The sequence below is a fragment of the Vigna angularis genome, chromosome 1, assembly GCF_016808095.1.
Source record: "Vigna angularis cultivar LongXiaoDou No.4 chromosome 1, ASM1680809v1, whole genome shotgun sequence".
Lineage (NCBI taxonomy): Eukaryota > Viridiplantae > Streptophyta > Magnoliopsida > Fabales > Fabaceae > Vigna > Vigna angularis.
In genome coordinates, this window is record NC_068970.1 from 19,069,318 (window position 1) to 19,092,154 (window position 22,837).

The 22,837-nt window shown below is 29.8% G+C and overlaps 2 protein-coding genes across 2 annotated transcripts; one reads left to right on the forward strand and one right to left on the reverse strand.

The window, feature by feature from the left end:
- Window positions 1–6,185: 6,185 nt before the first annotated feature.
- LOC128197370 (WUSCHEL-related homeobox 8-like) lies at window positions 6,186–6,703 on the reverse strand. The gene is made up of 2 exons (XM_052878982.1): window positions 6,427–6,703; window positions 6,186–6,343 (listed from the first exon to the last, which is right to left on the reverse strand). Exons 1-2 carry the CDS (start codon window positions 6,701–6,703, stop codon window positions 6,186–6,188), a joined length of 435 nt encoding a protein of 144 aa, XP_052734942.1.
- Window positions 6,704–15,753: 9,050 nt separating this feature from the next.
- Window positions 15,754–18,926, forward strand: LOC108323505 (heat shock factor protein HSF24). The gene is made up of 2 exons (XM_017555983.2): window positions 15,754–16,386; window positions 18,168–18,926. The coding sequence occupies exons 1-2, from the start codon at window positions 16,183–16,185 to the stop codon at window positions 18,786–18,788; spliced, it is 825 nt and encodes a 274-aa protein (XP_017411472.1). The 5' UTR covers window positions 15,754–16,182; the 3' UTR covers window positions 18,789–18,926.
- The last annotated feature ends 3,911 nt before the right edge of the window (window positions 18,927–22,837 follow it).

Here is a 22,837-nt window from a genome sequence, read left to right on the forward strand (position 1 = left end):
TTAACTTCAGTTACTTTAAGCTTTTAATGACGTTTGTTGTCAATTTGTGGGTTTGTTTTATTAAAAAAAAATTAACATTTTTTAAATAAATTTATGAAAAAATAATATATAATAGAAGATACAGTCACAAAAAATTTCAAAAAATTTTAAGTATTCTAGTTATCTCAAATAAAGCGATAAAATATGGAAAAATAGATGAAAAAAAATATCTAAAATATTTTAAAAAATTAAGAAACTTGTTTTCTTTTGGAAATTGACCATGGTGTTCATTACTTTTTTTTTCAACAATTTTCATTTTTGGAGAGTCTCTGTCCGAGGTCCGAGGTCCATAGCAAAAGTTATGACCTTTTGAAATTTTCACCACTAAATAATTGTTAGGGAGGTTCTACACACATAGATCTCCACATTGGTAAGATATTGTCCATTTTGTGTTAAGTTCTCATGGATTTGTTTTTGGTATCACTCCAAGAGACCTTTTTGGAGTGGTACCAAAAACAAATCTGTGAGGACTTGACCTAGAACAGACAATATTTTACCAATATGAAGATCAAACCTCCCTAAAATTATTGACAACTTTGAAAATGTGAACAATATCTCAAATATGAACACTCTACAAAACCCTAAAGCAGTAAAGAAAATGAGAAAACACCAACCTTAAAGTTGACTATTGGGTGACCTTAAAGCCTTGAGAACACACTTCAAAACGCAATTGAAAATGCTACACGAAAACCAATCAATGAAAAGAAAAAAAATGTTATAAAGGACAGTGAAATGTCATTAATATGAGTGAAAATCAAATGAAAATCATACTACACCTCCTCCTCATCATTATAGTTGTTGGGTGACTTTACTGGAAGCTCGCACGAAGATAAAAGTAAATAGAAAATAAGGCTTGTGCTATTTCTGACTACATCTTTAAAACAATTTAATGTCGAATTCAACAAATGATAGATGCTAAAAACCAATTTGACGTCATGACTAGGGTGGACTGGCATCATTTGACATCAAAACTAGAGTGAGTTAATGTCAATTTTGAAAGTGACATTGAAAATAGAATGGACAAAAGTCAAATTTGACAAATTATTTACAAAAATGTCATTACACATTTTTAATGTTGGATATCGTTATGTCTAACGTTAAAATTATGTGTTAAAAAGTCTTTTTAAACTAGTACTATCATTACTTGATTTTATTAAAATATATATTAAATGCTAAATAAAATTAATTTTCATTTTATTTTTATCTTAATATGTTCCTGCACTGAATGATTTAACATTACATTGATTAATAAATATTAATGGTGGTCAAATGAGTCTTTAGCATATACATATTAGCATTACAATTAAGTTATTTAATGGAACAAATGAGCCTTTAGTATGTGAATAGTAATATAATGATTAAATTAATTAATACACCATATTCAATGAATATGATTTTTATAATTTGATGAAAAATCATATTATATTATATTTAAATAATATAATAATGAATATTATATATTAAAATATTACTCTTTTATATGATTTTATATATATATATATATATATATATATATTATCTTAATTTGAAATATATTTATGAAATAATTAGTAAAAATAAAAAAGCATTTAAACATACGATTAAGTTTCCACAATTCATACTGATTTGTTTAAAATAATAACTAAAAGTATAAATTAAGAATGTAATATATATATATATATATATATATATATATATGTATACGTGGAGGGACAAATTAATAGTTTGATTAAAGGGGTAAATGGTTTCAATGTAAGTGCATATAATATCATATTTATATAATGATAGTGTGAAGGATATGACAAAATATTGGTATTAATGATGTTTTCAAACTAAACTTAGAGTTTCATTTTAGCAAACTGTAACGTATTTATTTAATAAGATGTAAATATTAAAGTAAATTTTAAACTCAGTTACAAAATAACACTACTTGCATTTAAAGCCTTTGTTCTAAAAAATATATATTTTAGTAATAGTTAAAAATATAAGTTAAATATTATATATTTTTTAAGTTAATTAAAGATGAAAAAATATATATATATATATAATACATAAATAAATAAAGTAATTTATTGCAATTCATTAAGTTTTAAGTCAATAATAAATTTGAATATTTTTAATCGAGTTCTTCATATTATTATTTTTGGTATATTAAGTAAAAAATATATATATTTTTCAAGTGAGAGTTTGTCATTTAATTTTTTTTTCTCATTACCAAATTTCCATCATCTTAATTGTTTTTGTGTTAATAAATATGAGTTTTTGTAGTTAATAAAAACAATATTGTAGTTAATATAAAATGACAAGAGACTTTTTATTGTTTTAATTGAAAATATGTTGATAAGAACATTATTATGCTCTCCGGTAACTTTCATGTAATGGACCATCATTGTTATCATCTACAACAATCAAGTAACTATAGTTGTTATCATAATTGATGTTAATATTAACACTTTGGAGATCCCTATTAACAATGAATATAATCAAATTATAATATATATGTATAAACAAATCTTTCTTTACTAACACAACAAGAAATTGCTAAGTTAGTGAAAAAAAAATTATTAATAAAATAGAATTTATCGATGAATTTTACAAACAAATTTTAAAATTTTAATTTAAAAAATTCTTTAATAATGAATTTGTCAATAAATTAGAATATTTATAATAGATTACCAAAATTTATCAATAATTTAGAATTTTTATTATTGACATATTTGATTGATAAATTTCGTCAACTTAACATTAGACTCAATAAATGATAAATGTAAGACCCATAAAAAATATTTACCTTAATAGTAATAAATTTCTTTGTGAATGGAAAATATAATAAGTTTATAAAATGTGGAAAGATTAATAAGAAATTTTGGTAGCTTAATTTGTAAGACTCATGAAAAATATTTATAATAGTAAATTTTAGCATTTTATTAGTAATAATAATTTTAATGGATAGAAAAATGTAAATTTTGGATATAAAATTATAATAATTTTAGAAGGAGAGGTTCAAATTTTTGGTAACTTATTTAGTAAATTTTTTAAATTGAATAGTAAAAAGTGAATAGTAAATAGTAAAAAGTGAATAGTAAATAGTAAAAAGTGAATAGTAAAAATAAATTTTTAGCATGAGGATTTCTTAGCATGGAAGAAAGTAGTAGGTAGAAACTAGGATCAGATTTGGTGAGTAAATGGTTAAAATATTATTTTTTAAATAATATTAAAATAATAAATAATATTAAAATATTAATGAATAATAATTTTTTTTACCTATAAATAGTCATGGGAGGGAAGGGTATTTTGCACCAAGAAAAGAGAAATCAAGTGAGAGAAAGTTAGAGAGAAATTTTTAGTTGCAAGAAGGGTAGAGGTTCTGAAAGGTTTCGGAGAAATAAATTCAGAGCAAGAGACGCCTGGAATAGAGGTAGGGGAGCTAACCTTTCTATGTTTTTTTTTATGATTTAATAGTTCTATGCTTTTATATTATGATTTAGTATTATTTTATTACTATTCATATATTGAAATTCTGTGTGAATATTGTTAATGTTTACTGTATGTTTATCTATGTTGAAATTCGGTATAAATATTATATGCTGTTGTTTTGAATCTGTAAATAAGAAATTTGTTAAAAACTAGTTGAGGAACACTTTGGCTAAGGAAAGACTTGGTACTTAAGTTGTCCATTGTGACGCACCTCTCTTTCCTGGAAGTCTACTCGACAAGTTTTTAACTTAAATCCTATTGAACAGATTGAGTACTGTTAAATTATTATGCAATATATTGTGTTTGTGTGATTATGTGATGATTGTATTTTATTATATTGCATTTGAATTTATGCATCTGAACATGTTATGAGTATTATGGGGAGATTTTGTAGGGGTATAATGTGAGTTGAGGAATATGAGTATGGCATGAGTCTCGTGGAGAGATTCAGTAATATTATGGTATTTGTGTATATGTTGATGTTGAGGGTCCCGTAGTTGGAGGTTATCCTGATACTCTAATAATCATCTAGTCTCAAGTAGAGAGGGATGAATTATGTGGTGAGAGGAGCAGGAGGTCCTGGTCTATGTGCCGGTTTTGGACATAGTGAGGGGACTAACCTTGTGAATGGTATGAAGTATTTTGGAAGTGTATTTGTAAGAAGAAGTAGAAGTCATTCCAAGTGCATAACCTCCCGTGACCGCTCATCAACGTATCATCCGGATGAGTGTCTATTGGGTATTGTGGCGTCTATTGGGTATTGTGAGACGAGTGTCTAATAGGAATTGTGGTATGAGGGTGTCGAACATAATTATTATATGATGTTTATATCAAGGTAATTATACATGTTTTAAATGATTTGTTGCATGTTAACTCACCCTACTTGTTTGTGTTTGTTTTGTGTTTGGGTATGTGCGATGATCGTATAATTCGTTATACGGGAGCATATGAAGGATTGTCGTCTGATCCAATGCCAATGAAGAGAGAGACAGAAGAATAAGTTAGAAGAATTCGAATTATATTTATGAGTTTATAGTTGAAATCTGAGTTTAAAACATGTGTAGATATATATATTAACTATGAATTTATAAGTGTGAGATTACGGGATATTACCGTAAATGTAATGTTACAATATATAAATTATGAATTATCCAGCGTGAGATATTGGGATGTTACATTAATGGTATCAGAGCAGTTATTTCCTTAGGAAATCCTGTAGGATGGGTGTGCCTTGCTCATGCTTGTGCACTCTTAGAAATGTTTTAGTGGATTATCGTTGTTTCTTTAAGTGGAATTGATGGTCTTTCTTCTCTGTGAGAACGGAAGATGACACCTAGATTTCATTCTCTCCCTCAGAACGCGCCGTCTGAATCTAATGAGATGCTGAAGTCTGTACTTCAGGCATCGCAACAACAAAATGCTGCATTGATTGAGCAAAATACCATAACCCTGCAGAATTCTAAAGCCGCAAGGGTATCTACCGAGAACGCGAGAATGGCATCTGAGAACACTCAAAGACAATTCACTGAAGTGTTGACTGGTGGTAGGGCCACTCAGAGTGCTTTCTCCTCTGTTATTTCGGTTCAAGAGTGGAATTTGGAAAGCTTTCTGTAAAACCATCCTACTAAATTTTGTGGTGATACTAGTGTCGATGAAGCAAACCCATGGTTTAGAGATTTTGAAGATGGATCGAAACCGAAGTTGAGTTGACAAGACGCAGATGAACAAATCAATTGGGGGAAAGTAAAGCAAGAAACCCTATCAGCGATCCCAACCGCTTGTACCTACATCAGTAACGTGTTATAATGGTAGTGAGGTTCACTGCAAGGGAGACTGCCCTAAACCCTCGGGAGTGAAAATTGAGGAGAAGAAATGTTTGGTTTGGAAGACTTCAGTACACCAGTGAGTGATCTAGGAGTCGAACTGGTGGTTTTATGCCAGTATCAGGACAAATCTCGACCAGTTCAGTTAGTGTTGGATACTCAATTATCGTCGTCGGATGCAAGTTCACGGTGAACTTGATCTATTTACCTCTTGAAGGCCTGAATGAAATTTTGGGAATGGATTTGGTTGACTGTCAACCATATTCTTCTTGACTGTGGTTTAAAGTAGTAAGTGTTTCCCGACTCAGATGATTTGGAGACATGTGTTTTGTGGTGTTAGCTCAACGGAAATTGTGATATATAAGTGTATACGAATTAGGGTGTTTCAAATTCAGTTATGATACTTAAATGAATATATTGTTTGGCGCGGTTAGTAGTATAATTTGTGCAGATATTTTGAAGGATATAATTTTATGTGTTCTTGTCTCGTGATGGGAATATTACAAATGTGTGTTAGCATAAGAATGGACAATTGGGAGCTATTCTCAAAGAAATTCAATTTCATTAAAGGAAATGAATAAGACAATGGCGTATGTCATGACAAATATCATATATTACAATAAACTCAGATCTATAAGGTTATAGGGACTGCATAGTTTTCCAAATCTCATAGTTATAACAGATACCTTAATCTTCGTGTGAAGATGGTACTACACATTAAGCAAACATACATAAAGAGTAGAACAGATAAATATCACACAGTGCATAAATAAAAATAAAATGTTCGTGAGTTGGCCACAAGTGACCATTAGGAGTACAGACCATTATAAAATACAATAAGTAAATAAAAGCAGTCTCCTAAGGAGACTACTGATCAGCGAGCGACAACCTCAGAGAAAGCTCTGTGGAAGGAGCTTGGGTACGGAATGGCATAGGTGAAGTAACTTTCTTTTCCTCTTTATGTATAACGGGAATGGGAAAGAGATCTAAGAGCTCCGGAGTCCTTGGAATCACCCATGAAGGATCTGCGGAAATGCAAAAATAATAGTAGTCAGAGTTTAATAAAATAAATAAAAGGGAAAGAAGAGCAAAGGAAAAGAAGATTTACCATACATAAACGGCGGAAGGAGAGTAAATGAAGATCCAGGTTTACCAGGGATGCTTTGTTGCCAGCCTCGATTCTTCACCCGATTTCCATGGTTCTGAAACCAGCAGTAGACGCTATATTCTCCGACTTCCCCGTACTCCTGGAGTCGTCCTGTGATCTCGCGAACTTGATCTCGACTAGGATTGATGATCCCATGGTTGTAGATGTTCAGCAAGATTCTAACTTGTTCCGGGGTGGACCGCCATCGTTTATGAACTGTCTTGGCTTCCATATCCATTCTCTAAGTTTTTGTTCATAAAAAAAAAAAAAAAAATAAATAAAAAAAAAATAAAAAAAAAAGAATAAAAAGATTTATTTCAGTGAAGTCAAATTCCAATTTAAGTCAAGTTTTTCATTTTTCTTCTTCTCTTTTTAGTTTAATTGTTCTATTCTTGAAGTCTCAATGTCCAAAAATAGATCTGTTTCACGGTCCTCGCAAATGTTCCTAAACGGATCTACATCCAAGTTTGTTCGTGTCCATTTTGTGCATACAAATAAAATTCTTTTTTTTAAGTTTTCTGTTTTTATGGGGTACGTGGCGTTGTTCTACCCGATTGTCTCTACCATACCTTCAAACGAAGGGAGATTAACGTCTTGTTTCCAGCCGATATACCCCTTATCTTTGTTAAGACAGTGTGTTTATAGTTTTAGTTAATTAAAGGAAAATAGAAGGAGAAAAGGAAAGCAAATAATGAGCAAATAAAATAAAATGCGGAAAGTAAAGAGAAGAACGAAGCAGAGTAAAAAGAAGAGAGCAGAATATAATTGCGAGTAATAAAAGCTTAGAAAAGAAAAAGTGCATGAAAGGAAGCAGAAAGAAGAAAGAAGGAAAGAAAAGAAGGAAGAATAAAGAAGAAGGAGAAGCTGGTTAAAGGAAAGGAAGAGATAAGAGAAAAGAACACTTACTTGCCACGGAGCAAAGCCTTGGAACATGAACGTTGAAGCTTGGCCGGAAGGGTTTCCGATCTCGCGCAGAAACTCTACGATCTCCCACACTCAGACGTCCAGATCCCACAAGCTCTCACACTGAGAACTCTCGGTGCTCAGATCTCACTCGCACCCAAAGGATTGCTCGAAAGCTCTCTCAGTCAGAAGATCTCACACTCTCTCTCACACGCTCCAAGTCACAACGTCTCAAAGTGTCACCCAACGCGGTTCGCTTCCCCTTTTATAGCCAAAAATCTCACTGTGCCCACAGTTCCGGTCATGCATACCGGAGGCTTCAATAGTTTCGGTTAAAAAAAAAAAAAAAAAAAAAAAAGTAGTAGTATGCAATTTTTACTACATTTTTGGGAGTATGAGAGGATGTGCATCGACCTTGACAATCTCTTTTATAGAGTGATGGGATTGACGTTGAGCCTGGACCTCAAAGTAATTTTGATTGAAAGATAATGGTCTTTTGAATGAAATAATGACTACGTTCATAACAAGGGCAATTTTCGAGGACGAAAATTTTTTAAGGGGGGTAGAATGTAAGACCCATAAAAAATATTTACCTTAATAGTAATAAATTTCTTTGTGAATGGAAAATATAATAAGTTTATAAAATGTGGAAAGATTAATAAGAAATTTTGGTAGCTTAATTTGTAAGACTCATGAAAAATATTTATAATAGTAAATTTTAGCATTTTATTAGTAATAATAATTTTAATGGATAGAAAAATGTAAATTTTGGATATAAAATTATAATAATTTTAGAAGGAGAGGTTCAAATTTTTGGTAACTTATTTAGTAAATTTTTTAAATTGAATAGTAAAAAGTGAATAGTAAATAGTAAAAAGTGAATAGTAAATAGTAAAAAGTGAATAGTAAAAATAAATTTTTAGCATGAGGATTTCTTAGCATGGAAGAAAGTAGTAGGTAGAAACTAGGATCAGATTTGGTGAGTAAATGGTTAAAATATTATTTTTTAAATAATATTAAAATAATAAATAATATTAAAATATTAATGAATAGTAAATTTTTTTACCTATAAATAGTCATGGGAGGGAAGGGTATTTTGCACCAAGAAAAGAGAAATCAAGTGAGAGAAAGTTAGAGAGAAATTTTTAGTTGCAAGAAGGGTAGAGGTTCTGAAAGGTTTCGGAGAAATAAATTCAGAGCAAGAGACGCCTGGAATAGAGGTAGGGGAGCTAACCTTTCTATGTTTTTTTTTATGATTTAATAGTTCTATGCTTTTATATTATGATTTAGTATTATTTTATTACTATTCATATATTGAAATTCTGTGTGAATATTGTTAATGTTTACTGTATGTTTATCTATGTTGAAATTCGGTATAAATATTATATGCTGTTGTTTTGAATCTGTAAATAAGAAATTTGTTAAAAACTAGTTGAGGAACACTTTGGCTAAGGAAAGACTTGGTACTTAAGTTGTCCATTGTGACGCACCTCTCTTTCCTGGAAGTCTACTCGACAAGTTTTTAACTTAAATCCTATTGAACAGATTGAGTACTGTTAAATTATTATGCAATATATTGAGTTTGTGTGATTATGTGATGATTGTATTTTATTATATTGCATTTGAATTTATGCATCTGAACATGTTATGAGTATTATGGGGAGATTTTGTAGGGGTATAATGTGAGTTGAGGAATATGAGTATGGCATGAGTCTCGTGGAGAGATTCAGTAATATTATGGTATTTGTGTATATGTTGATGTTGAGGGTCCCGTAGTTGGAGGTTATCCTGATACTCTAATAATCATCTAGTCTCAAGTAGAGAGGGATGAATTATGTGGTGAGAGGAGCAGGAGGTCCTGGTCTATGTGCCGGTTTTGGACATAGTGAGGGGACTAACCTTGTGAATGGTATGAAGTATTTTGGAAGTGTATTTGTAAGAAGAAGTAGAAGTCATTCCAAGTGCATAACCTCCCGTGACCGCTCATCAACGTATCATCCGGATGAGTGTCTATTGGGTATTGTGGCGTCTATTGGGTATTGTGAGACGAGTGTCTAATAGGAATTGTGGTATGAGGGTGTCGAACATAATTATTATATGATGTTTATATCAAGGTAATTATACATGTTTTAAATGATTTGTTGCATGTTAACTCACCCTACTTGTTTGTGTTTGTTTTGTGTTTGGGTATGTGCGATGATCGTATAATTCGTTATACGGGAGCATATGAAGGATTGTCGTCTGATCCAATGCCAATGAAGAGAGAGACAGAAGAATAAGTTAGAAGAATTCGAATTATATTTATGAGTTTATAGTTGAAATCTGAGTTTAAAACATGTGTAGATATATATATTAACTATGAATTTATAAGTGTGAGATTACGGGATATTACCGTAAATGTAATGTTACAATATATAAATTATGAATTATCCAGCGTGAGATATTGGGATGTTACAATAAACATGGTTAAACATAAGGTGGAGTAGACCTCAAATTTGACAATAATCTATAAAATTATCTCTACACGTTTTTAATGTTGGATATGGTTGATGTTAAAATGGTAAGGTTAAAACTCTTTTTGCACTAATGGTATTGTTACATGATTTTATCAAAGCATTAAATTTTAAATAAATTTAATGTTTATTTCATTTTTATTTTATTATATGAGTACCAAATGATTTAACATTACATTGATTAAAATTAATGGTGGTCAAATGAGTCTTTAGCATATAAATGTTAGCATTATAATTAAGTTATTTAATAGTTAATTATATTTAACATTACATTGATTAAAATTAATGGTTGATTTTAATAAATATAGTAATTAAAATATTATAATAATTAATGGTTGATTATATTTAACATTACATTGATTTATTTAATAAATATAATAATTAATATTTTATATTAAAATATTATTCACTATATGTTTATATATATATATATATATATATATATATATATGAGGTTTTTCCGTTGGTACATTTTAGCAACGTGTACCGGGTTTTAGTAGACAAAAATACCCTTATATATCATGGATTTTAAGTTTTAAGGTTAAGGGTATTTTAATAATTTTCATTCTCAAAACTAAAAAAAAAAAAAAGAAACCCCCAAACCCTTACTCACCTCTCTCATTCTTCTCAACCCTTTCTCTTTCATCTCTCTCACTCCAACCTTTTTTCTGTCATCCCTACTATAGCCCCAATTCAAAAAATCAGAAACATTTGTCATTAAACAATCTTACAAAAAATGATTTTATAATGAGTTTTCATTTTATAATTTTTGTCTTATCTAATTTTATCCAATTTTCACAAGTATAAAGGAATTGGTAATTGACCTGGAAAAAATCAGAAATACTCGCTGTTAAACAATTTCTTACAAAAAATGATTTTATAATGAGTTTTACTTTTATAATTTTTGTCTTATCTAATTTTATCTAATTTTCACAAGCATAATGACATCATGACATCAAAGGAATTGGTAATTGGCCTGAAAAAAATCAGAAACATTCGTTGTTAAACAATTTCTTACAAAAAATGATTTTATAATGAGTTTTCATTTTATAATTTTTTTCGTATATAATTTTATCAAATTTTCACAAGCATAATGATATCCGAAGGAATTGGTAATTGGCATGGAGGGTTTTTTTAGAGATGATGATTCAACATATGCAGATGATGAAATTAGAGAGGTAAGTGAAGACGGTGAAATTGAAGAGATCTTGAATGAACCTTTGCTTGAAGGTGAATATGTGGTGAATATGTCAATGACTCAACTCTTTACAAAGGCAAATTGTTTAACTACAAGGAGAGAGAAAATGTTGGAGTGAGAGAGATGAAAGAGAAAGGGTTGAGAGGAATGAGAGAGCTCACTAAGGGTTTGGGGGTTTCTTTTTTTTTTAGTTTTGAGAATGAAAATTATTAAAATACCCTTAACCTTAAAACTTATCTTGAAATATATTTATGAAATAATTAGTAAAAAAACATTTAAACATACGATTAAATTTCCACAATTCATACTGATTTGTTTAGAATAATAACTAAAAGTTTAAATTAAGAATGTAATATATTTGTAAATGTGGAGGGACAAATTAATAGTTTGATTAAAGGGGTAAAAGGTTTCAATGGAAGTGCATATTATAATATGATATTTATATGATGATAGTGTGAAGGATATGACAAAATATTGGTATTAGTGTTATTTTTTAACTAAACTTAGAGTTTCATTTTAGCAATATGTAATGTATTTAATAAGATGTAAATATTAAAGTAAATTTTTAAACTTAGTTAAAAAATAATACTACTTGCATTTAAGCTTTTGTTCTAAATAATATTTTAATAATAGTTTAAAAATATAAGTTAAATATTATATATTTTTAAGATAATTAAAGACGATAATATATATATATATATATATATATATATATATATATATATATATATATATATATATATATATATATATATATATATATATATATATATTTATTTATTTATTTTAAGTGAGAGTGCGTCATTTAATTTTTTTTTTCATTAACAGGTTTTCATCATCTTAATTGTCTTTGTGTTAATAAATTTAAGTGTTTGTAGTTAATAAAAATAATATTGGAATTAATATAAATGAAAAAAACAAATTTATTGTTTTAATTGAAAATATGTTGGATAATGACATTGTTATGTTCTCTGGTAATTTTCGTGTCATCATCTATAATGGACTATCTACAACAATCAAGGGACTATAGTCATCATCTCATTGATGTAGGATGACGAGAATTAGTCTACATTCTCAATAAAAACATTAAAAGTTATTTATAATTTTACATGAATAGCACTATTATTTTATATTTGATAAATATCTCATGTTAACAATAGATAAAATCAAATTATAATACGTAAAAGAAACAAATCTTCCTTTGCTAACCAAAAAAAAAAAGTTAAGTTAGTGACAATTTTTTTATCGATGAAATAAAATTTATTAATAGATTTTACAGAAAAATTTTAGAATTTTAATTATTCACAAAAACATCCTTCAATGATGAATTTGTTAATAAATTAGAATATTTATAACAGATAACTAAAATTTCAATTGAAAATTTTGTTAGTATAATGAACTGCAAAAGTTTTCACTTTGAACTTTGGTCATTTCTTAGGCAATTAAAATTAATGATGATAAAATAAAATTACAATTAAGTTATTTAATGAATCAAATCAGTTTTTTTATGTGAATATTTGATTAAATTAATTAATACACCATATTCAATGAATATGATTTTTATAATTTGATGAAAAAATTTATTATATTATATTTAATAAATATAATAATTAATATTATATTAAAATATTATTCTTTTTGTGCAAGTATAATTCAAGAAGACAAAGAGTGTCGAAAAAAATAAATATATTCAAGAAAATAAAAAAAAAACAATAGAAGTTTCAACTTAAAAAAAACAAGTAATAATTTCTTAACTGGTAATAAAAACAAGTAATCAAGATGATTGTGCAAAATAACAATCAAATCACCAAGTCAACGGTGAAAAGTCAATTAAAAAATATTGAATACTCAGTCTAAAAAAAATTAATAAAAAATCAATTAAAAATATATAAATTTATAAGATACTTAAAACATGTGTTTTTATTATGTATTTATTTATATCGATTTACAAGTACCAGATAACTATCAGCCAAGCCAAAGGGGAATGAAAATAAATAAAAAAAGTTTCTATAACCATTTTACCGTAAGAACATCAAGCTCACCTCCATAACAATAACAAATAAATTACACAAAAAGCAGCAAAAGATAAAATATTAAAATATCTCGAGAGGGGGATTTTTCGGGGAAATAACAACCTTGAATGAAACATGAGATATAAATTGTTTTGTATGTGAACATAGAAATTATTGTCAGCATTAAAGACTTTTGCACAGGAAACACATTGGTCCATCTTCTATCATAATAGTTAAGCACACCACACGATATTCCAGTCTTCGTTCGTAAATTTTCTCCATCCAATGTATGTTGCCAAAAATGTAATTGGATTGTTTGATATAAGACTGTGTTAAGACCATCTCATTCATAACAATGTTTGCACACCAAGTGAGCTTTACCTTAGAACACATACAACAATATAACACGAACAAAAAGCTTTAGTCTTTCCATACAAAATGGGGATAACATCCACATTCCTTCTTTCTAGTTGATCATTTACAAAAAGATGTCTTGATATGAAAAAAACGGTTTTGGGATAGTTTTGTCATTCCGTGTTACCTAGTATATATATTTATTTGAATATTTATTCCCTTCCTGAGGTGGTTTTTATCTTTTGACAATTTCTCCGTCTCCATACTTTAAGCATAATGATTAATTGAAAATAATATTCTTAATTTGATTGGTTTAGTTATGGTTTTGCTTTGATGGTCAATTCTATTATTGTTGGGCGGTCACGATGGGCACAAAGGTCTAAATAGAAGAGGATGAGAAAGAAAGAAGAAGAAATTGAAGAAATGGAAGTTACATAATAGAAGATAAACATAATAATATTGAGAAGAAGAATAGGTAGGATAACGATGAATATAAGCAATTGAGAAATGAAATGGAAAGTGGTAGGTGGGATCGATGGAAGAAAAAGTCACCTTACCCACTTCGATAAGCTTCTTACTCATTCCCATTCTCCTTGGTCTCTTCTCTTGTATTAGAAAAAGTAAAATAAAAGAATCTATCACACCTCCATACATAATAAAAATTAATACACATTGCACGCTCTTCTTTTTCCACCAAAGAAAATTGTTTCCAAATTAAGGAAAAGAAAGATACTCCAACTTTCTTTTCACAAACACAAACTAACACTTGAAGAAAAACATCACCACAATACTTGCCAAAACCCTGTGCTCTTCATGGTTTTTTCAGGCAGCTTCACCCTCATAATTATTCTGCATTAATAGCTATATATACTAGTTGGGATATTAAGTTTTTTTTTTAACTTTTTTATAATATTTTAAATATGACATTTGTAACATTTATAAGAACTATCTCTATCTTCAACTATTTTTCAAAATATAAAGTAAAGGATACATGTTTAAATAAGAAGTTATAATATGGTAAGTGTTCTTCAAAAGTTGGGTAACTTCTAATAATTCTTGTTTTTACATTTTTTTTAAGTTGTAACTTCTGTTTTTTTTTCTTGAATGTATTTATTTTTCTCTTGGTCTTCTTGAATTATACTTGCACACAACATTATGACGTTCAAGTTGGATTTGATTTTTAATTAATATATTAATTACTGTCAAGCTATCTTATCATGAATTACCTATTTAAACTACTTATACTGAGGTCTTAACTTTTTCCTAAATTTTATTGTGGTTTATTCATTCTCTAATCAGTCATTACATTACATAGTTAGGTTTATAGATCTAATCATGTTATTTTTAGGATTGTTTGTTCTGGTATTCTATTCTCTCAATAAATTGTCGAAATTAGAATGTGTTTATTGTAACATATTCAGAATCTTTTCGATCTGACTAAGAGTTATCGATCACGGGTTCATGACTCGTTAAAAAAACTTTAAAATGTATAAGGATTTTTTTTTTGGACAATGCCTATTAAATGCACAATTAGTCATAATAGGTTTTGAAGAACTAGAGAAGAAAATGGAAATTCCCTGTAGAATGGATTAGTATTGACCGTCGCTACGAATTCTAATAATTAATATAACTTTATTATTATTGTTATTGAGGAAGTAATTATATAAGAAAAAAAAACTACAGTTGTTCATGTTAAATTCTGCTTGTGATAAAAATAACAATAAATGTTCAAGGAATACGATGAGGATTGTTGAAGTTGGTTGTTTTTAAGGATGTATAAAAGGATAATTAGTAATAATGTTTACTTTTTTTTTTAACAGTAGAAACTATAAAAAGTGGGAAAATTTATTTAAAATTGATACATATTAATTCTAGATTGGAAAGACGGAAGAAGTATTCTTTAAAAGCAACTGCCATCATTATACGAGAAAATAGGCTAAGTATGTGCTAAAGCACTGTATTATTTAATCACAAGCGCATACAAAAGATTATTTTTACTTATAAAATTAAATGCAAATATTAAAATTATAAGAATAAATGAATTTTTGTGTGGAACATATAAAAGAAATAACGAAATGGATTATTAGGACCGAAACTATATATTAAAAATATAAAATTGAAAGAAATGTTGAACAAAGATGTTGATTAGGTGCAGTCAAATAGGGTGGGGCCAAGAATCCTTGAAAGTGGGTTCGTTTTATTTCGTCTGGTCTCGTCGCTGTGATTAATTTTAGACTTGAGTGCCTCTAAAAATTTCTAGAACCCACGTCAGTTGTGGCATTGCCTTGCATTTATTTTCTTTTCCTCCTTCCCTATAAATCATATATATTTATACACACGCAAGAGTCTCCTGCAAGAATCCAGAAACAATAACACCTCTGTTCACCTTTCCCTTCTTTCTCTCTCCTCTCTCCTCTCTCTGGAACGAGTTATGGTATTTGTCTTTCATTTCACACAACTGGTTCTGCTTTGGACCCATGGATTCTGATCGTCCCAGAAACTCTACCTTGTTTCACTCTCGCTTCTTTCTCTTCGGTTTCTATTGCTGGGATTGGGAGTTCCTAACCGCTCTCCTCCTCTTTAGTTCCTCTTCCTAATCCTCCACCTTTTTTTCTGTTTTTTTTTTATTAGTACTACATCCACCAGGTGATAAACCAAACAAAGGAGGCATAGTTTTTATTTTTATTTTCATTTTATAAAAAAGTTGTGAGGTAGGTGAGGGGTAGATCGGGAAGGAATGTCACAGCGTTCGACCCCGGCGCCGTTTTTGACGAAGACGTATTTGCTGGTGGACGACCCTGCCACCGACGACGTTATTTCGTGGAGCGAAACGGGAAACACTTTTGTCGTTTGGAAACACGCCGATTTCGCTATGGATTTGCTTCCCAAATACTTCAAACACAACAATTTCTCCAGCTTCGTCCGCCAACTCAACACCTATGTAAGTCTCTCTCCCTTTAACTCTTCTTCTGTCCTCTAGCCTTGAACAAAATATTACACAGTTTGCACAGGGTCTTAATTCTAGTCAATTGTGGAAACCAACTTTGGTGCATTTCATCATATTTGCGTAACGGATTCGGTGTGGAATAAATTAAGAACGCATGATTGTTTTTTCTTGTGGTGTGATTTTGATTAATTTGCTTGGTTATATAAATGAATAAAAAAGGCTGGGATTGGAATCTTGTGTGGAAGTTTTAGCCCGAGGATCATTTTGGCGTATATCGAATACAAAAAAGTGTGCTGTAAATTAATATGGAGGTTCGGTTGCTTTGAATTTGTCTCTTGATTGTTGAAGCATCGTTGTTAGATTAGATGAGTGTTTTTATAAGGTATTTTTCCATACCGAATATTCTGTTTCGTGGAAGATTACTATTTGAAGAGGAGATTTATGTGTGGTAGAAGGCACGTGATGCTTTCTGCTTTAGAGCTTTTCTGTTAGGTGGCCTAATTTCCTGTCCAAGGCCTTAAAGTGTCTTTCGGTTATTTTCAAACTTCAAAGAAAATATAGTAGAAACATCAAAAGTGTAATTAGGGAAAGTCAAATAAATAAATTAAGTGATGGAACTGAACAGGATAAGGACACTCTTTTCTACCAGATTAAAAAAACTAATTATAGAGAAAAAAATTTATTTGCCCAGGTGAAATATAGTTATATATAAATAAGTTTATTAAATTTTATAATCATTTAAAAAAAATTGAATTGGTCTTACCTTCTGAGGAAACACCTTCCATATAAAATGCATGGATATGATAATTGCTGTTAAATTGCTTTTAATATGAGGTTGATTGTAGTGATAATTATTTCAAATGTAAAATAATGGTTGGTAAAAGATAAATTCTATTATATCATGGAAGATGATATTTTAGAAAGTGGGGTTGGTGGCTAAAATCCTTTATAATTTTAAGTTTTGTTGAATGAAAATTGTAGTTGCCACTTGCGTTTATTTAAGTGTAAAAGGGAATAGTGGCGATAGTAATTGCGCTGCCACTGTATAAACTGATCCGATTATGCTAGGCTGTGGGCTAATGGCGGATTGCGCGGATCATGTTTTATTTATTTTTCCCTCTTTTCCTTAATTTCTTTAATTTTCCACTGATAAAAAAATTCAATTACTTTCATTGCGTGGTGGAATGAACAGGCTCATTAAAAGTTAAGAAATATATTTTGATGCTTCGAACTGAATAATAACATTGAACAAATTTGGTCTTCTTGAAAATTTTAATTTACTTTAATTAAAACATTTCTCCAGAAACAATATAGAAATAAGTAATGCATGTGTTTTTAGATGTTATCTCTTACAGATGAATTATTTAAAAAATCATTAATTGAAGTTTAAAGCAGGATAAGACTTTTCTAGCATATTTTCAAATATCAATTATATTTATTTTTATTTAATTGTAAATAATTAAATATTAAAATTTAATATTCATTTATTTTTTTCGTTTGTCACTCATTAATGAATTTTGTTTTCTTATGCTTCTGGTAACGTTTTACCAACTATAAAAATATTTTTCGTCAATACATTATTAAAAACTTTATTTTTAATCATATTTAAGTTTATATCTACGGTACTCAACAATTAGTATATAATGTTAAAGTGTAACGGTTAGCTAACGGTAGAATTGCATAAAGTGAGTCCTGCACTGTTAATTCGATTTTGAACGATTATAAATTTTTCGCTGATCAACGTTTGTGTCTTTTTGAACGTTTAATTAATTCAGGGGTTCCGAAAGATCGTTCCCGACAAATGGGAATTCGCCAACGAGTGTTTCAAGCGAGGGCAGAAGGAGCTCCTCACCGAGATCAAGCGGCGGAAGACGGTGATGCAATCTCCGGCGACCGGAAAATCCGGCGGAGGGAACATCTCAGCGTCGCACTCCGGCGGCGACGACATGGGTTCGACGTCGACGGGATCGGTGGAGGGTGCAACGACGACCCAGTGCGCGGATTTAACGGGCGAGAATGAGAAATTGAAGAAGGACAACGAGAAATTGAGCGGCGAGCTGGCGCGCGCGAAGAAGCAGTGCAACGAGCTGGTGTCGTTTCTGAGGGAGTCACTGAACGTGTGCCCCGATGTGATCAACCGCATCACTCGGCAAGGAACGTGTGGGTCCAGCGACGATGCGGTGCGTTTTGAATGTAGTGGTGATGATGACGACGAAAATGCGGTAGGTGAGTATGAAGGCAAAGTGGATGATGAGAGCGGTGGAGAAAGTTTGAAACTGTTCGGTGTTTGGTTGAAGGGCGAAAATGGGAATGAAAAAGAAAAGGTGAAGATTGGTAGTAACTGCCGCAAGAGAGGGCGCGATGACCCTATCAAGGAGCTGAAAACCCTTGTCTAGGACACATCATAAGGTTGCTCTGCTTGCTATTTTAAGACATTATAGTGAGATCTAGAATCCTCTCTCTCGGTCATCATGGAACATGTATGGCTTTCAGTTGTTTTTTAGTTTTTTAATATATAAAATGGCAGTTGTTAATTCGTGGCATCTCATACTTTGGCTTTTGGTGATGCAGTAAAGGATACTAATAATGTGTATAAACATTAATTTGTATGATTGGATTTAAATGCTTCTTGTTTGTTTTCAATGGTACTATTAATTAAGATATTTTGACATTGATGGTATGAGAAGCAGATCATTGCGTGGGACAGGCTATAGTAGCATGCCAGTGCTTGGTTACTTAGACTCCGGTAATAATTGTGATTCTGTCTCAACAAATGCTTCCAATGTTCATATATATATATAATTTATTTTTGTATGGTACGGTTTGATCACGGTGACGAATTCATATTATACAAAAATATCTAGTAGTTGCGGGTTACCTTATTTTCTTGACTTCTGTGACGTAAACGTGATTGGAGATTGCTTTGAGGAGTTTTTTTTCAAAGAGGTGGATTTCATAATAATCAATGAAAGTAGCGTAAGCAAATAGAAATGAAGATGTTAGTATTGTATGATGTTGAAGACAATTTTATGAAATAAAAACTCAATAAGAGAAGTCTTGCAATTTTGACAAAAAAGACTTTATATTTAATTAAGTTTTAAGACTTACAAAAGTGTATATGGAATATTTAAGAGCTTTTTCATCATTTAACAAGGAATCTGAGCATTAAATGATTAAAACATTAAATATGAGAAGTTTTATGTTTTGTAATTAACTTAGTAAACAAAGCTAAACAAATGTATTTGGCTTTTATAAAAAGTGTTTTAAATAAAGAAGACTAAAATGTGATTTTCATAAGAATAAAATTCTTAAAGCTTCATTTTTTTTCCATTTTCTTTGATCATGATTTATGAAAGGTTCGATGTCTTTTAAAACTTATGAGAAAGCAAGAACAAACTTAAAAGTCTTTTTTCTTCTTCAAATCTTTTAATTTTATAGATTTTTATTTCGTTCTAAAAGTGGATTTCATCATATTCTCTCTCTTGAAAACGATATATCCTCATATCGAAGAGATATTTGAGGAAGCATAATTTTGGTTTAATGATCTCATATTTGATAAAAAAAATGTACTTATAACAAATAGCAAATAGGAGTATTATTAAAATAATTGACCTAAAACATTGAAAAAAGAAAGCATTTTGTTTTTGGAAAGAAGATTGTTGGCCTTTATTTCAAAAAGTTGTTGATAAAAGTATACAAAAGAAGAAAAAAATAAGATCTTTTATTTTTGAAAAGATTATCTTTAGAAAAAATTATTTTTCTATAAAATCTAAAACTTTTTCTTCACCGAATGAGAGTTATCCAAGCTTATAGTGGGTTGATCTTTTAAAAGCAAAATTTTTGGGAGAAAATTCAAAATAAATGTTTCTTCTCTCAAAACTTTTAAAGCATTGGATATCTTTTGTTCTAGTTTTAGATTTTTTTTCTCAAAACTTATAAGACCTAATTTACAAAAATCTTTTTGTTTACCTGGAATTATTTGTAACTTGTGAGGTAACAACAACTCAAAGAGTGATTTTTCAAAGGTTATTGAGGAATAAAAAAAATGGGGAGTGAAAGTGACGATAAAAGACTTTCAAAAGTAAAGCGTGAAACAAAGGAATGAAAATCATTAATGAAATGATAAGAGTTCAAAGTTTGGAAAACTCCCTTTAGAACTCTTGACTCAGTTAGGAGGTGTCTTGACTAATACTTCTTCTTTGAATAGGATTTCTTCTTTCGCCTTTTCTTTCCTCTCAATCTCTTCTTTCTCTTTCTTTTGTTTCTCCTCTCTCTTCTCTTATTTTCTTCTTTCTCTTTCTTTTCTCTCTCCTCCCTTTCTCTTCTCTTATTTTCTTCTTTCTCTTTCTTTTCTTTTTAATCACTTTCTCTTCTAGCTTCCTCCTCTCTAACTCTTTTCTCTAGTTGTATTTGTTTCTCTTTCTTTCTTTCAATTTTTTTTCTTTCCTTACCCTTAAGAATTTCTCACATTTCCTTTCAAACTCCTTCTCTTTAAGAAAGAATTCTTTTTCACCTCTAATAGATTCTTTATTTTTATCCATGAGTTCTCTCTTTTCATGTTTAAGCTCTTGATTTCTCTTGAAAGAAGGTGGAACAAATTTTCTTCTCTTGCAAGCTCTTAGATCATTCCAATCTCTAATTGGTGATTTGATACCATTTTTAACATCATTTTGCCTTTAATACCATTAATCATATGCATGCCTCACAAATCTAGAAGAACACAACCAAACTATGTGAAACTTACTACACTTAATAATGAAATGGTTGAAGTTTTTCAATCTTTTCTTCCCAAGCTAAGTATGATATTAGATCAACTTCTCTACCAAAATGTGGAATGTCATTCTCAGCTCTTAAATGCAACTCATTCTCATTATGATTGAGAAAGGTTTTCATACTTAAACTTTTTGTTCTTTATGGATGATTGCAAAAGAGAAACAATAGTGTAAGGATCTATAAGGTAGTTCTCAGGAAAGAGATGTGAGTCACAATGGACAAACTTAGAAACCAAGTTTTTCCTAGACAAAGTGTCTTACCTAAGCTTCTAAGAAGAAATCTTCCAAAAAAAAATTTAAATGCAAATGCAAAGAATGCTCTTAAAAAAAAAAAAAAGGTTTAGCTAAGATGCTTTCACCCAACCTAAGTACCACAGAGACTTAAAAGCTAAACAAGACAGTGTATAAAAGGAAAGTAGAAGGAATTGAATGTTATGTAAACAAATAAACTAACGACCCTATGTAAAGATGCAAATGACACTTAAGAGCCACTTGACACACCTTCACTTCTAAGAGTGGAAACTAAACTATTACACAATCTTAGAAATGGAGATGAGATTGTACCAATGACATTTTTCCAAGACACTAAGGTTCCGTGATACAAAACAGCAAATAAAAATGAAAAAAAAAACTCCTAAATTCTTAGTTTAGGAGACCAAAGAGACCAAAGAATGAAAGCAACAAAAACACAATTTAAAAGCTAAACTCAAATGGAGTAAGATGAAACAATACTTTAAAGAAAGCCAAGAATGACAAGCAAAAACTTAAAGGTATCAATTAGGTAAGTACTTAAAAGGAATCCTAAGAAAAGTGTTAGAATAAATTAATAAAACCAAAAAAAAACTAAGAATACAACACCACCCAGATTATCCAAAACAAAACACTTGTTTGAAAAATGTAAACCGTATTTAAAATTCAAGTTCAAAATTGAGTTTGTCGTTGTTGTGTCCTTTTCTTTTGATAAATTTTTTTTACTTCTTTTGTCCCTTTTCTTTTTTTTTATTTTCTTTTGTTTTTTCTATTGTGGGATCTTCTATTTTTATCAATTAATTTTTCAGAATACAACAAACATTTTGAACAACTCATTAAAAAACAAAACTAACTCAAAGCGGTGTACGTAGGAAATACAAACTAAACTCTTTATGAGCTAAATAAAATAAAAATACAAACTAAACTAAAAAATAAAATAAACTCGTACTTTATATGAGCTAAATAAAAATACAAAATAATAAACATTGTACAACTTTTACAACAAATAAATACAAGACGACGAAAGTCATAATTTCTAATGACAAATTTTTTACAATTTCAAAGTTCAAATTAAAGTGATATTTATAGAAGATGACTTATTGGGAATGAAGAGGTACTTGAGCGTGACTTACTCACGAGCATGAGAATACAATGGCACTATAATAGGCTATGAAACTTGGATGTGGTGATTGTGAATCATGGGAGGATAACCCAACATCAAGAACTTCATTTAAATTTAAATAACCTAATTTATTGTCAAGTTTCTACCCCTGGTCTTGAGCTACTTTTAAAATTATATAACACCTCTTAAGTTACACCCATTATATATGAAAGCCAAAACTCATTTTATAGATAAGATTTGGGGTTTTATTTATCACGGTTTTCATTGTATTTCTAGCCATTATAGCTTAGCAATATTCTTT

Coding starts and splice junctions, on each gene's coding strand:
- LOC128197370 (XM_052878982.1), bottom strand. CDS start 6,703: ATGGATATGGAAGCCAAGACAGTTCATAAACGATGGCGGTCCACCCCG. Junction 6,344..6,426: donor CCTTCCGCCGTTTATGTATG/GTAAATCTTCTT, acceptor GCATTTCCGCAG/ATCCTTCATGGGTGATTCCA.
- LOC108323505 (XM_017555983.2), top strand. CDS start 16,183: ATGTCACAGCGTTCGACCCCGGCGCCGTTTTTGACGAAGACGTATTTG. Junction 16,387..18,167: donor TCCGCCAACTCAACACCTAT/GTAAGTCTCTCT, acceptor TAATTAATTCAG/GGGTTCCGAAAGATCGTTCC.